Source organism: Rhinoraja longicauda, chromosome 7 (genome assembly GCF_053455715.1).
Source record: "Rhinoraja longicauda isolate Sanriku21f chromosome 7, sRhiLon1.1, whole genome shotgun sequence".
NCBI classification, from domain to species: domain Eukaryota; kingdom Metazoa; phylum Chordata; class Chondrichthyes; order Rajiformes; family Arhynchobatidae; genus Rhinoraja; species Rhinoraja longicauda.
The window spans coordinates 27582763-27598578 of NC_135959.1; the positions used below are offsets into that span (position 1 = coordinate 27582763).

A 15816-nucleotide genomic window follows, 5' to 3' on the forward strand; every position below is an offset into this window, starting at 1 on the left:
TTCAAATGACCATTAGTGTATGGAATGAACTTCCAACTACACTAGGGCGTCAGAGATGTCCTCATTCTTCAGGAAACGGGGCTTCCCCTCTTCCATTATAGATGAGGCTCTCACTAGGGTCTCTTCTACATCCCACAGCTCCGCTCTTGCTCCCCCTCCCCCCACTCGCAATAAGGACAGAATCCCCTCGTTCTCACCTTCCACCCCACCAGCCAGCAGATCCAACAAATCATCCGCCAACATTTCCGTCACCTACAACGGGACTCCACCACTGGCCATATCTTCCCATCCCCTCCCCTCTGCGTTCCGCAGAGACTGTTCCCTCCGTAACTCCCTGGTCCACTCGTCCCTTCCTACCCAAACCACCCCATCCCCGGGCACTTTCCCCTGCAACCGCACAAGATGCAACACCTGTCCCTTTACCTCCCCCCTCAACTCCATCCAAGGACCCAAACAGTCTTTCCAGGTGAGACAGAGGTTCACCTGCACCTCCTCCAACCTCATCTATTGCATCTGCTGCTCCAGATGTCAACTTATTTACATCGGTGAAACCAAGCGCAGGCTCGGCGATCACTTCGCTCAACACCTGCGCTCGGTCCGTGTTGTCCAAACTGGTCTCCCGGTGGCCGAGCACTTCAACCCCTCCCATTCCCAGTCTGACCTTTCTGTCATGGGCCTCCTCCAGTGCCATAGTGAGGCCCACCGGAAATTGGAGGAACAGCACCTCATATTTCGCCTGGGCAGCTTGCAGCCCAGTGGTATGAACATCGGCTTCTCCCACTTTAGATAGTTCCTCTGTCCCTCTCTTCCCCTCCCCCTTCCCAGATCTCCCTCTATCTTCCTGTCTCCACCTACATCCTTCCTTTGTCCCGCCCCCTGACATCAGTCTCGACCCAAAACGTCACCCATTCCTTCTCTCCTGAGATGCTGCCTGACCTGCTGAGTTACTCCAGCATTTTGTGAATAAATACCTTCGATTTGTACCAGCATCTGCAGTTATTGTCTTATACTATATGTCTTTCCTACCTTAAAAGATAGCTGTGAGAACAGATGTGTTTCTCACCCCTACCTTTGGCTCAACCACACGGACAGATGGACCATTTAGATTCATTTGGGCAGGTTGGATACCATCCGGTTAAGGTGATAGTGAGGATCTGGGTTTGGGCCACACACTGTTTGATGGTAGAGCACAGCTTGGAAATGGTTCAGATCAGCAATCCAGCTTTTGTCTGACTACAGGTGCCAGGTTGCTGCTTTAGCGAATCAGATCCGAGTCAGATTTGCATACAACACATCCATGTTGAAATGTAGGGTTACACTTGCCCCACTTACAGTCCCGGGTAAAAATTACTAGAATCATCTTGAGAGAGTTGGTTCAGTTACACTATAGAATCCCCGATTATTAACATCTTTGAGAACGTCACTGATCAGAAGACGATGGGACCTGTCGTAGAGTCATGCAACACGGAAACAGACTCATTGGCCCAACTCATCCATGCTGACAAAGATGATCCATCAAAACTAGTACCATTTGCCTGCACTTGGCCCATATCCCTCTAAATCTTTCCTATCCATGTACCTGTCCAAGTGTCTTTTAAATGCTGTTATAGTACCTGCTTCAACTACCTTCTGTGTCAGCTCTATCCATATACCCACCACCCTCTGAGTGAAGGAATTGCCCCTCCGGTTCCTAATAAATATTGTCCCTCTCACTTAAACATATAATCCCTGATTCTTGATTCTCCTTCCCTGGATAAAAGAATGTGCATTCACCCACCTATCTATTCTTATTATTTTATACACCTCATAAATATGGTGGCAACAAGATCAGGTCAAAGGTTGAGTATCTGATGAATAACGTAACTCCCAACACCTCAAAGCCTGTCTGCTACCTACAAGGCACAAGTTAGGAGAGCGTTGGAACATTCTGTACTTGCCTGGGTGAGTGCAGTTCCAACAACACTTGAAGCCCAATTCTGTCCAGGACAAATATGCCTGATATTTCCTCATTGAGCACCCTCGATGATTCTGACGCACTGTGGTTGCAGTTTGTGCCAGTCTCAAGATGCATTGCATTACTTGCAAAGAATAGTCCAAAACAATATTTAGGACACTCCATAACAGCTTTCAGGCCAGTAACCTCTCCCACAAAGCTGAAGATGAGGGCAGCAGGCACATGGAAAAACCATCTCCTTCAGTTTTTCCTCCAAATCGCGTCCACAATGATCAGGAAACATAATGCTGGTCCTTCATCATTACTGGCTAAATCCTGCAACACCAACTTGGGTGCACCTTCATCCAGAAAGGTAGCACCAGTTGAAAAGAGTATCTTACCACACCCTTCTGGAGAGCAGTTAGGGATTCACCACTTGCCGAAAACAGTTTTTTTAAAATTCTTCTGTACTCGGAAGAATTGTGAACAAAATTATAAAGTTTACTATTTTTTTATCTGGCTAGGTCTGCTGCCATTAAATATGCAACGCTGAACGGTAATGATGAGCATATGAGACAAAGATTAATTTGTAGGTTGACTTAGAGTCCCTTTACTGGACCTCTTAACCATCATCTCTCTCTCTTTTGATTCTGAATTTGACTCAGAATTTAGTTATCTGCAGAAATAAATCTTGGTATCATGTTTTGTCCGTGAAGCATTTGAGATTTTTTAAAAAGACACAAAGTGCCTGGAGTAATTCAACGGGTCAGACATCATCTCAGGAGAAAATGGATCAGTGAAGTTTCAGATCAGGACCTTTCTTCAGACCCTTCCTCAGCGTTTGAGATGTTGTCATGCTGCAAGATACTCAATCTAGTATTTGTAAAAGAACCAGAATGTTGTGTAAATATTCCTCCGGTTCTAGTTGAATGCAAGTGGGAACATGAGCTCTGCAATGTTGACATTTCTGCATTCAGCCTTTATTATGCTTAAGGCAACAGGAATTTATTGTTTAGAATATTAACCGTGGGAACAAGTTGTGTGAGTGAGAAGTGCAATGGAAGATAGCTAAATATGGAGGCACTTGCAAATCAAAGTAACTGTAGATCTCCTCCAACTCTTAATTAATCTATAATTTACCACAACATCAAATCTGCCCTTTAAAAAAAGCAGGCAAATTCTCCCTGATGTCCTGAGTAGCATTAACCACTTGGACAACACTGTCTAAAACAGATTATCTGGATATCGTCATTTGCTGTTACTGGGAGTTTGCTTTGCACAGGTTGGTCATAAGTTCATAAGTGACAAGAGCAGAATGAGGCCATTTGGCCCATCAAGCTTACTCCGCCATTCAATCATGCCTGATCTCACTCTCCTTCCTAACCCCAATCTCCTGCCTTCTCCCCAAAACCCCTGACACCCATTGGGTGCCACATTTCAGACCTTACAATGCTAATGGTACTTTAAAATGTACGTCATTAGCATTGTGAAAGATGCCTACTTCCCTGGCCATTTCCTTTACTCCCTTCTACCTTCTGGAAGTACATATAGTTACTTGAAAGCCCAGAGATCCAGACGCAAGAAAAGCCTCTTCCCCACTGATAGCAGCCTTCTGAATCAATCACCTCTTTCACAGCCTCTTCACAGAGGTGTTGCCGCGTTACTCTATCGCATTCTGTTATTGCACTTTAGTATTTTTTACACTACAATCTTTACACCGTTCAGCTATTTTGCACTTTTCGTCGTATTTATTGTTTCATGGAGAGGATCTTATCGAAACATAGGATTATTAAGGGGTTGGACACGTTAGAGGCAGGAAACATGTTCCCAATGTTGGGGGAGTCCAGAACCAGGGGCCACAGTTTAAGAATAAGGGGTAGACCATTTAGATCGGAGATGAGGAAAAACTTTTTCAGTCAGAGAGTTGTAAATCTGTGGAATTCTCTGCCTCAGAAGGCAGTGGAGGCCAATTCTCTTAATGCATTCAAGAGAGAGCTAGATAGAGCTCTTAAGGACAGTGGAGTCAGGGGGTATGGGGAGAAGGCAGGAATGGGGTACTAATTGAGAATAATCAGCCATGATCACATTGAATGGTGGTGCTGGCTCGAAGGGCCGAATGGCCTACTCCTGCACCTATGGTCTATTGTCTATTTGTCATTGCCATGAATACTGTTTACTTCATGTGAGCAAGGAATTTTATTGCTCCTTGGGATATATGACGATAAGTTTATCTGAGATAATGGACAAAGTGAAACCTATAGAGGATCTGAGACTTTGCTTGGATCGGATCATCTCATTACCTGGTGCTTTTCTTATGTAATATCTTTGGTTGTAGTAGGCACATCCCAATGTGAATGCGTAAGACAGAACATTGCCTTCTGCCGACCAAAGTTAAAGGAATCCAAGAGGCAAATAGAAGTCAGCATTGAGTCTAAACGTAGACTGGGCGATCGTTTCGCTGAACACCTTCGCTCAGTCCACCTGGACCTACTTAATCTTCCGATTGGCAAACATTTTCATTCCCCTTCCCATTCCCACATTGACCTTTCTGTCCTAGGTCTCCTCCATTGTCAGAGTGAGGCTAAACGAAAATTGGAGGAACAGCATCTCACATTTTGCTTGGGCAGCTTGCAACCCAATATGAATATTGATTTCTCTACCTTCAAGTAACCCCTGTACTCACTCTCTCCATCCCTCCACCACCCTAGTCGCACCAGTTTCTTGTTCTCGCCTAGCAAACAGCTTTTCCTTTCTCCTCATTACTTTTTTGCATATCTTTCATTCATCTATATACTAAAACTCTAGTTTGTTTGTTTGTACCTGAACTACAGCCAAAACGGTACATGATAGCGCGACAATTTTAAGGCTCACCGTCGTCCCTTTGGTGCTAATGGAAGAAGGTTCATTGAAATCGGTGTTATATTTTTTAAGTTATTCACATTTTAAAGTTTAAAAAAACGCCCATGCGTAGTTGGGGACCCGTTGATCTGGTACTTGCGTAAGATGGCCGCCGCATCCGCGCAAGCGCTGAACAAACACGTCCGCACCTGCGCAGTTGGGACCTGGTGATCTCGAGTAGGAGCAGGGCTCGGCCACCTGTCTCTTGGTGGGGGAGGGGGGAGGAGGGAGGATAAGGGGGGTTGAGGGGAATGGAGTGGGGGGGAAGGGGGGAGGAGAGGGGGGAAAGAGAGGAGAGGGAGTGGAGGAAGGGGGGGGGGAGAGGAGAGGGGGAGAGGAGGGTGCTGCACCAATGCAGGAGAGGTTTGGGCCCAACGGTCCACTTGGTCTATTTTGTTCTATATCTCTCTACATCATCGTCTATTTCTCCTGTTTCCCTTTCCAGAAGGGTCTCGACCCATAATGTCACCCGTTTCATCTCTCCAGAGATGCTGCCTGTCCTGCTGAGTTACTCCAGCATTTTGTGTTTGCCTTCAACATTTTTATTCGATTTGCAAATGGAAGCTCACGTTTTAGAAACTGTTGGTTCATGGTTCTTTTCTCTCTCCAGTATGAAATCTACAAACAACAAGAGGAAGCAAAAATAAAAGCTGAAGGGCAAAAAGTCAACCCACGTGTTTATTTCATGAAACAATCCATCCGTAATGCCTGTGGGACTATTGGGCTAATACATGCAGTTGCGAACAATCAGGATAAATTGGAATTTGGTGAGTCTTTGTGAGTAAAAGCTACATTGGGGTTGAAATGATGCAAGCCTTAACTGCCGTGGGAATGTCAAACTAATTTTTCCTCCTTTTTGCATATGTTCTTGACACTGCCCCTATGAACACAAATTTTAATAACCAAAAATTAGAAAAGGACTGAAAAAAACGGGGAAAGTAATTAAGTACAAAGAAAGCACCCATGCATTGAAACAAAATCATAACAGGAACAAAGTCGTCTGGCAATTCAGTCGATAATAAAAGAAACTGAGCCATTTAATTTTTCTTTTTGTTTGCTGCTTAGTTTTCCTATTAAGATATAAACTTGCAGTAGGATACAATAATAACTTGTATCGCTGTAGTGCCTGGTAATGTAATAAGACTCTTCAATGGAGCATCATCAAAGGAAGCTTAATGCCGAGATATGGGATAAGGACTAAACGCTTGGTCAAATAGATTTCAAGCAAGATCTTAAAGTAACAAGGTTTTCGCACAGAGAGTTATGAATCTGTGGAATTCTCTGCCACACAAGGCAGTGGAGGCTAATTCACTGGATGTTTTCAAGAGAGAGTTAGATTTAGTTCTTGGGGCAAAAGAAATCAAGGGAAATGGAGAAAAAGCAGGAACGGGGTACTGATTGTAGATGATCAGCCATGATTATATTGAATGGCGGTGCTGGCTCGAATGGCCTACTCCTGCACCTGTGTTGAGAGATAGAAAGGTTTGGGGAGGGAAATATAAGAGCCAAGGCACTTGGAAGCTGAAGGCACTGGCACCACTGATAGAGCAATTAAATATACAAATAATACAATAGGACTGCAATCAATCTGCTGTGTGACATTTAGAAATCCGATAATTTGGCATGTGGCTCACCAGGGGATGTTTGCAATGTCCCTTCACCAGGTCACTGCCTCCTGTGGTCTCAAAACTTAGCAGGTTTATTGATCTGTTACTATGTAATATCCTAGGCCACTGTGGGAAGCTGGAGAAGAAATTACAGGCGTCCTGGCTGAGGTAAACGAATGATCATTAGATATGGGTGAGGTGCCGGAAGACTCGAGGGTGGCTAATGTTGTGCCACTATTTAAGAAGAGCTGCAAAGAAAGGCCTGGGAACTGTAGATCTGTGAGCCTAACATCTGTGGCAGGCAACTTACTGAAGAGTGTTCTGAGGGATAAGATATCAATATGCATTTGGATAGACGGGAGCTAATTTGGGATAGTCAGTAGTGTTTTAAATGTGGGGAAAGTGTCTTACAAATATGATTGATTATTTAAAGAAATAACCAAAAATGTTGATGAGGGCAAAGCATGAAATCACATGAGAATTGACTACATGGATGGAGGAAGAGGGTGGAAGATTATTTTTCGGGCTGGAGGCCTGTGATGAGTGGTGTGCGTCGGGGATCAATGCTGGGCCAATGGCTATTTGTGGTTTATACCAATGATTTAGATGAGAATGCAGAAGGCATTATTAATAACTTTGCAGATCACACTTAAGTGGGTATCACCAAAAGCTGGAGTAACTCAGAGGGTCAGGCAGCATCTCAGGAGAGAAGGAATGGGTGACGTTTCGGGTCGAGACCCTTCTTCAGAGTGATGTCAGGGGAGGGGGCGGGACAAAGAAAGGATGTAGTGGAGACAGGAAGGCAGTGGGGGAACTGGGAAGGGGGAGGGGAAAGAGGGACAGAGGAGCTATCTAAAGTTAGAGAAGTCAATGTTCATACCACTGGGGTGTAAGCTGTCCAAGCGAAATATAAGGTGCTGATATTGACTTCTCTAACTTTAGATAGCTCCTCTGTCCCTCTCTTTCCCTTCCCTTTAAACTATCTTTAATGGATTTTATCCTGTTCTAAATGTTATACCCTTTTATCCTGTATCAGTACACTGTGAATGGCTTGATTGATTGGAAACATGTGTAGCCATTGACTGGATAGCACGCAACAAAAAGCTTTTTAATGTACTTCAGTGCATGTGACAATAATAAACTAAACTAAACTAAGATGCAGGATCTTTTCATCCCAAAGAGGAAGAAAGATTCTATAAGGGGAGGATTGGGTTGTGAGATAAAGATATATCAGTTGTGATTGAATGGACTAGACTCAAGGGGCTGAATGGCCTTATTCTGCTCCGATGGCTTATGAACTTTTCATTAGCTAGCTGATCTTACAATTTGTATCAACTAATTTCAGCTCCGATTTCTATGAGCAGAAGGCAATTCACAGTTTGTTGGTGTATATTTTGTAGAATGAATTATTTGTACCACTGTCAATAAGATGGTCCCTATTGCCTGTTCTTGCTTTTACAGCTTTTAAGTGAGGCTTCGTAGAAACTTATTCTCATTTGTAGGTCATGTGCAGAGAGTCAGACGTTTAAGATTAAATGTTTTAACAGAACTTTAAGTTTATTTTTCACTTCGGTATAATATGCAAAATCAATGGTATGAATTATATTCATAAATTCATAAGTTCAAGGGGCAGGATTAGGCCATTTGGCCTATCACGTCCCCACTCCGCCTTTCAATCATGTGTGATCTTTCTTTCCCTCTCAATCGCATTCTCCTACCTTCTCCCCATAATCCCTGGCACCCTTACTAAACAAGAATCTACCAATCTCCGCCTTAAAAATATCCATTGACTTGGCCTTCACAGCCGTCTGTGGCAATGAATTCCACAGATTCGCCATTATTCAATATTATGTTTACCGGTTTTCAAGTATTGGGACTGAAAAGTGCCACCTTCATCTCTATTTTGCAATTTTATTCAAAGTGCATGACCTAAATTGCCTGTCCTGGATTGTTATAACCTGCACCATTTGCTAACTTGTTACTCTTGCAGCTTCCTGTTCCTTTTTCATTTTATAAGGAGACACATTTAGTCACACTCCACCGCAACCACTCTGCACGCATTAGTGGTGGATGCGAGGGATTCGCTGGGAGTAACTGCAGGAATTCAGCCTTTAGCTGCATAGTTGCTTTCTGTACAAGTTGCTGTCAGTTTTGCCGAGTAACAATGATGATTGAACTTTGACTTTTCTCACATCATTATCACTAGAAAGACTGTTGTAATCATTTGAATGGATGCCATTTTTAATATAGTAATAAATTTGTGTTGCTTTTCTAGAATGCAATTCAGCTTTGAAAAGATTTTTGGTGGATTCAGCCTGCTTAAGTCCTGAAGATAAAGGAAAATACCTAGAAAAAGATGAGGTGAGTTTTTTTCTCACTTTTTCATATTGTACAGTGCCCTCCATAATGTTTGGGACAAAGACCCATCATTTATTTATTTGCCTGTGCACGCCACAATTTGAGATTTGTAATAGAAAAAATCACATGTGGTTAAAGTGCACAGTCAGATTTTATTAAAGGGTGTATTTATACATTTTGATTTCACCATGTAGAAATTACAGCTGTGTTTATATATAGTCCCCCATTTCAGGGCACCAGAATGTTTGGAACACATGGCTTCACAGGTGTTTGTAATTGCTCAGGTGTGTTTAAATGCCTCCTTAATGTAGGTATAAGAGAGCTCTCGGCACCTAGTCTTCCCTCCAGTCTTTCCATCACCTTTGGAAACTTTTATTGCTGTTTATCAACATGAGGACCAAAGTTGTGCCAATGAAAGTCAAAGAAGCCATTATGAGACTGAGAAACAATAATAAAACTGTTAGAGACATCAGCCAAACCTTAGGCTTACCAAAATCAACTGTTTGGAACATCATTAAGAAGAAAGAGCACTGGTGAGCTTACTAATCGCAAAGGGACTGGCAGGCCAATGAAGACCTCCACAGTTGATGACAGAAGAATTCTCTATAATAAAGAAAAATCCCCGTCCAACAGATCAGAAACATTCTTCAGGAGTCAGGTGTGGATTTGGCAATGACCGCAGAAGACTTCATGAACATAAATACAGAGGCTACACTGCACGATGCAAACCACTGGTTAGCTGCTAAAATAGGATGGCCAGGTTACAGTTTGCCAAGAAGTAGTTAAAAGAGCACCACAGTTCTGGACAAAGGTCTTGTGGACAGATGAGACAAAGATTAACTTGAATCAGAGTGATGGCAAGAGCAAAGTATGGAGGAGAGAAGGAACTGCCCAAGATCCAAAGCATACCACCTCATCTGTGACACACGGTGGTGGGGGTGTTATGGCCTGGGCATGTATGGCTGCTGAAGCTACTGGCTCACTTATCTTCATTGATGATACAACTGCTGATAGTAGTAGCATAATGAATTCTCAAGTGTATAGACACATCCTATCTGCTCAAGTTCAAACAAATGCCTCAAAACTCATTCTGCAGCAAGACAATGATCCCAAACATACTGCTAAAGCAACAAAGGAGTTTTTCAAAGCTAAAAAATGGTCAATTCCTGAGTGTCCAAGTCAATTACCTGATCTGCACCCAATTGAGCATGCCTTTTATATGCTGATGAGAAAACTGAAGGGGACTAACCCCCAAAACAAGCATAAGCTAAAGTTAGCTGCAATACAGGCCTGGCAGAGCATCACCAGAGAAGACACCCAGCAACTGGTGAATGTCCCTGAATCACAGACTTCAAGCAGTCATTGCAGGCAAAGGATATGCAACAAAATACTAAACATGACTACTTACATTTACATGACATTGCTGTGTCCCAAACATGATGGTGCCCTGAAATGGGTGGGGGGGGGGGGGACTACGCATAAACTCAGCTGTAATTTCTCCATGGTGAAACCAAAATGTATAAAAATGGCCTTTATTAAAATCTGACAATGTGCACTTTAACCACATGTGATTTTTTTCTATTACAAATCTCAAATTGTGGAGTACAGAAGCAAATAAATAAATGATGGGTCTGTGTCCCATACATTTCGTACATATACGAAATTCATTTATAACAGATTATAACATAAATCATCAAACAAAGCCCTAGTTAAATAATACCTTTCTACTTCCCCTAAAATTCTCATCCTAATTTTCAAATCTCTCTCTTCTCTCCCTACTTCTGTAACCTCTTGCTACCTCACAACATCTCCTTCAATTCTGAGCTCCATCATCTCTAGATATAGACAATAGGTGCAGGAGTAGGCCATTTGGCCCTTCGAACCATTCAATGTAGATCTAGATTTAATTATTACCGTTGGTGGCTTTGCATCAACTGTGGAAAGTGCCACCCATTAAACTTCTCCACCACTTTTCCTTTAAAGTATTTACTAAAAGTCTTTATATTGACTTTCTCTTTTTTTTAATCTCCTTAAGAAGCTGTGTTGAATTTTGTTTGGTTATTTTCCTTTGAGGGATGTTTCATTTTAAGGGACAACATAAACATGTGTTATTTTTGTAAAGACTGTATACTTGCATCATACATGGTAGTCAAACAAACTATAGTAAATAATATGAAAGGATCTACATAGGTGTTAATGAGTTTGAGATTAAAATCCCGTTTGTTTGCGAATGGGGATGGAGACAAGATGAAGTGCTTATTTGTTCCTGTTCTTTTCAGAGTATTCGTGTTACACATGAGTTCAGTGCACAAGAAGGCCAAACTGAGGTATGTTTATTCAGTTCACTGTTGATCTACACTGTCCTTGGGCATATTAACAGATCTGTTTGAAATCCCTGTGATCTCATTTCATGCAAGAATAAGATTTTAAGCAAGGAATTGCCAGTGTTTATGAGTGTGTATTTTGTGTGGGCGCATGATTTCTTTCAAGTTAAATTTTACTGAACTCTGAAGGCTGCCAATAATGCCTCCTGGATTTCTGCTTTGTTCTCAAAAGCAGATGGTCACTTATTAACAGGTGTTAGCGATGTTCATTTGATAGCGCATACCACTGAACCAGAAGTCTTCCAGTCCTATTCTAGAGATCCAAGCACCAAAATCCATGCTAATATTCAAATATATTATTGGAAGAGTCCTGCACTGTCTGAGGTGCCGCCTCTTCGATGCAGACTGAGAATGAGGCAGCAGGAAGGAACTGCAGATGCTGGTTTAAACAGAAGATAGACACAAAATGCTGGAGTAACTCAGCGGGACAGGCAGCATCTCTGGAGAGAAGGAATGGGTGACGTTTTGGGTCTGTCTCAAAGCCTCAGTCACTCAAAAACATTGAAAACAACTGTATGGTGACCATTTGGTTGTAGTGAGATAAGAAACTCTAAAGCATCTCCCACGCTATCAATGGTCATAATAATGGGCGGAAGGGTTTGTTGTCACTACGGTGATAAGAGATAACCTGAAGCCTCGTTTAAAAAGTGAAATATCGAGGTGGGAATTCTTGGACACATGACAAATGAGAAGACTGTCAGGAGCAATCTCACCCTGAGTTGGGGTTTAAGGAATATGAAAGATTGATGTTCGCATAGTTCTGCTATAATGCAATAGTGATGTTTCAAGGTAACCCCATGTTAAAGAAAATTGTACTATATGAACAAATGTGTTAGTAAGGAAAAAGAGGTAAGGGGCTAGAGAGTTTAAGACCCACAATACAAAGATCGAAACATCACCCATTCCTTCTGTTCAGAGATGCTGCCTATCCCGTTGAGTTACTCTAGCATTTTGTGTCTATTTTAGAACGAGGCAGTGTTTGCTGTTGTGAATGGATGCAAGAGATCTCAAAGCATAACATTGAAAAGGAGGAAATAAGTCATCTTTTTGATAATGGGATGTGGACATCACTGGCATTTAATGTCCAGCTTTAATTGTCCCTTGCATGAAGGATTTGCAACAGGCTGGGCGATGTTTATGGCAATTGAGCGTATCAGTAAACCAGATAGATGTTTACGGACTTTGGTGGTCTCGTGATCACTATTAAATAAAGTAGCACTACTTAGGTTTTTGAATTTGAAATCCACAGTTGCCATGGCATAATATAAATTGTTATCTCCAAATCACCTGTGCAGCAATCTCCAAATCATCTAATCCAGCAATTTCATGTGTGAAAAAAAAAGTGAGATTGCCTTCTTTGATGCTCACAGCAGACTAAGAGCAGTTGTTTAATTGGAAGAGTTTGGAAGAGTTTGAAGTTCGCATGTTGACATTGGTTCTTCTGTGGCAAAGAATTCCATAGGTTCACCACCCTCTGACTAATGAAATTCCTCCTCATCTCCTTCCAAAAGGAACGTCCTTTAATCTGAGGCTATGACCTCCAGCCATAGACTCTCCCACTAGTGGAAGCATCCTCGCCACATCCACTCTATCCAAGCCTTTCACTATTCAGGAGTCAGGAGTACAACTGTGGATTTGTGCTGATTATCCTCAGAACAAATGTTGAACATAGGCAGGAGGACTGGCAAATAAACTGGTTCACATCCTGGACATTAGAAAATTGGCATTTCTAAACTAAAAATGTCTACTTAGATATGAAATAAAAACTGCAGAATCATATTCATCCAGCATTGGAAATGGGCCCCTAACTTGACAATGCAAATCACAGTGCCCCATCTAAGCTCAGCCTATTTACCTGTGTATGGTCCATATCCCTCTGAACATTTCCTATCCATGTACCCGTTAGATGCTGGAAATGTAAAATATAAATCTGTCAGGCTGTTGATACGAACGTTAGAAAGAACGTGCCACCAGATTCAAGACCAGCTTCTTCCCTGTTGTTATCAGACTATTGAATTGATCTGTCATAAAGCTACGGGTGCAGTCCTAATCTCCCAACCGACCTCAACTCGGCCTATTTACCCGTGTATGGTCCATATCCCTCTGGACATTTCCTATCCATGTACCCGTTAGATGCTGGGGAAATGTAAAATATATGTAAAATATAAATCTATTCATATCTAAGTAGACATTTTTAGTTTAGAAATGCCAATTTTCTAATGTCCAGGATGTGAACCAGTTTATTTGCCAGTCCTCCTGCCTCTTATCGAAACGTATACGATTATTAAGGGGTTGGACACGTTAGAGGCAGGAAAAATGTTCCCAATGTTGGGGGAGTCCAGAACAAGGGGCCACAGTTTAAGAATAAGGGGTAGGACATTTAGAACTGAGATGAGGAAAAACTTTTTCAGTCAGAGAGTTGTGAATCTGTGGAATTCTCTGCCTCAGAAGGCAGTGGAGGCCAATTCTCTGAATGCATTCAAGAGAGAGCTAGATAGAGCTCTTAAGGATAGCGGAGTCAGGGGGTATGGGAAGGCAGGAACAGGGTATTGATTGAGAATGATCAGCCATGATCACATTGAATGGCGGTGCTGGCTCGAAGGGCCGAATGGCCTCCTCCTGCATCTATTGTCGATTGTCATTGTGACCTTTGGACTTTTTATTTATCTGCACTTTCTCTGTCAATGTAAGACTATATCTGCACTCTGGTTCATTTTTCGCTTTACACCACGTGTTATGCTTGTGTTTGGCTTGATTGCTCTTCTGTATGGTATGATTTGACTGGATAGCACACGGACAAAGATTTTCATTGTATCTTGAAACACATGCCAATAATATTCCAATACCACATAGGGAGGTGTCTGTACTTGTTTTTATAAAAACACAACAATTAACAGTTGAGTTCCTCATCATTGGTTAAATGCATCACAGGCATTGATTTGCAAAGCAAATTTTTTCTACCTGTGCTGAATTATCCAGGGCAACAGTGGGATTGTATAATGCACCTCTGCATTTGGAATTATTTTGGAGCTCATGCTTGCAAAGTGGCATCTGTCGGGCTTGCAGAAAGAAGAATGTGAGTGGCACTAAGAAAATTCCTTTCCCAGCTCGAGTGAGCGCTGTAGAGTCTGGGTATTCCACCTCATCGATGTCCTTTCATATATATACAGCCGGAACAGGCCTTTTCGGCCCACCAAGTCCGTGCCGCCCAGCGATCCCCGTACATTAACACTATCCTACACCCACTAGGGACAATTTTTACATTTACCCAGCCAATTAACCTACATACCTGTACGTCTCGGGATTTCTTCCTGGAACTCTGAAAACGTGGACGTCTGTTGAGTGCAAGATGGGTTTGGTTACAAGCATGCACCCGAGGGTTGTATAGATAGTAAAATTACTGGGGAATTGTAATTTCATTTCCCTTGTTGTTGTGTGACGTATCTCTACAGGAAGAGACAAAACTAGTGAGTAAAAAGAGGGACGCATGTATTTTGTGCATTTACTTGCCTCTTAAACCCGCAAATGCTTGACTGAAATAGCCATGCTCAAAACATTTGGAAATGCGCCCAAACTACACATTTTGACATACGCCCACACATATATTCTTTTTCAGACCAGTTTTTTTGCTGGCAAGTGTGGACTTGTGTTCTCTCAAGGTGTCTTAAGCGAGTAATTAGATGACTTGCCCATATGGTAGGGCCTCGGCCACCTTTCGCTATGACGGAGCCTTGCTGGTAATTTCTGCCTTTTAGCTTTTTGCCAGTCCCGAGTTCTGTAAGATCATAAGACATAAGAGCAGAATTAGACCATTCGCCCCATCGAGTCTACTCTACCATTCAATCATGGCTGATCTATTTTTCCCTCTCAACCTCATTCTCCTGCATTCTCCAAGTAACCTTTGATGTCCTTTAATCAAGAATCTTTCCATCTTCACTTAAGAAATACCCAATGTCTTGGCTTCCACTGTCATCTATGGCAAAGAATTCCACGAATTCACTACCCTCTGGTTAAAGAAATTCCTTCTCGAATATACATTCTAAAGGTATGTGACTGTGCCCTCTGTTTCTAGATTCTCCCATTACTGGTAACATCCTTTCAACTTCCACTCTCTCTCGGCCTTTCAGTATCTGGTAAATTTGAATGAGATTTCCCCCCCACATCCCCCTACCCCCGCCCTGATCATTCTAAACTCCATCGAGTACAGGCCCAGAGCCTTCAAACTTTCTGGGCTCAGTATTAATTTCTCTCATCTCCGGTGAAATGGATGTCAGCTTTGTGTGTTTTGGAATGTTGCCTGTTTTTGCTTTTCACCCATTGATTGTAGGATAAGGTCAGCCCCCCCTCCCCACACAGCTGCTCCCTTCACGCGACAAGGTATATTTGCAATAAATGCATGCTTCTTGCTAAATTGGGATGTTTGCTTCATAAAATGAACCTGTTGTTCTTTGATAAGTTCCCAAGTTTATTTATAAAGTAGATTATATTGATAAGGTACAAATGCATTCTTCCTTGAATGATGCTACAACGAACATGGAATTCTTCCTGAGAGGAGCATTTGTTGGTACATCTGAATGATGCTACAGTTGCATTTACAATTTGTTTTTATTCCACAAAGGACTAATTTGAAGAAATA

At 42.2% G+C, this 15816-nt stretch overlaps 1 protein-coding gene across 1 annotated transcript in view; it reads left to right on the plus strand.

Annotated features, from left to right (window-relative positions):
- uchl3 (ubiquitin carboxyl-terminal esterase L3 (ubiquitin thiolesterase)) overlaps positions 1-15816 on the plus strand; it is a 33245-nt gene that overhangs the window by 5142 nt on the left and 12287 nt on the right. The window contains exons 2-4 of the mRNA XM_078402295.1: positions 5442-5598; positions 8714-8799; positions 11076-11123. Of these exons, the coding sequence (XP_078258421.1) occupies positions 5442-5598; positions 8714-8799; positions 11076-11123 (291 nt within the window). The remainder of the gene's footprint in view (positions 1-5441; positions 5599-8713; positions 8800-11075; positions 11124-15816) is intronic.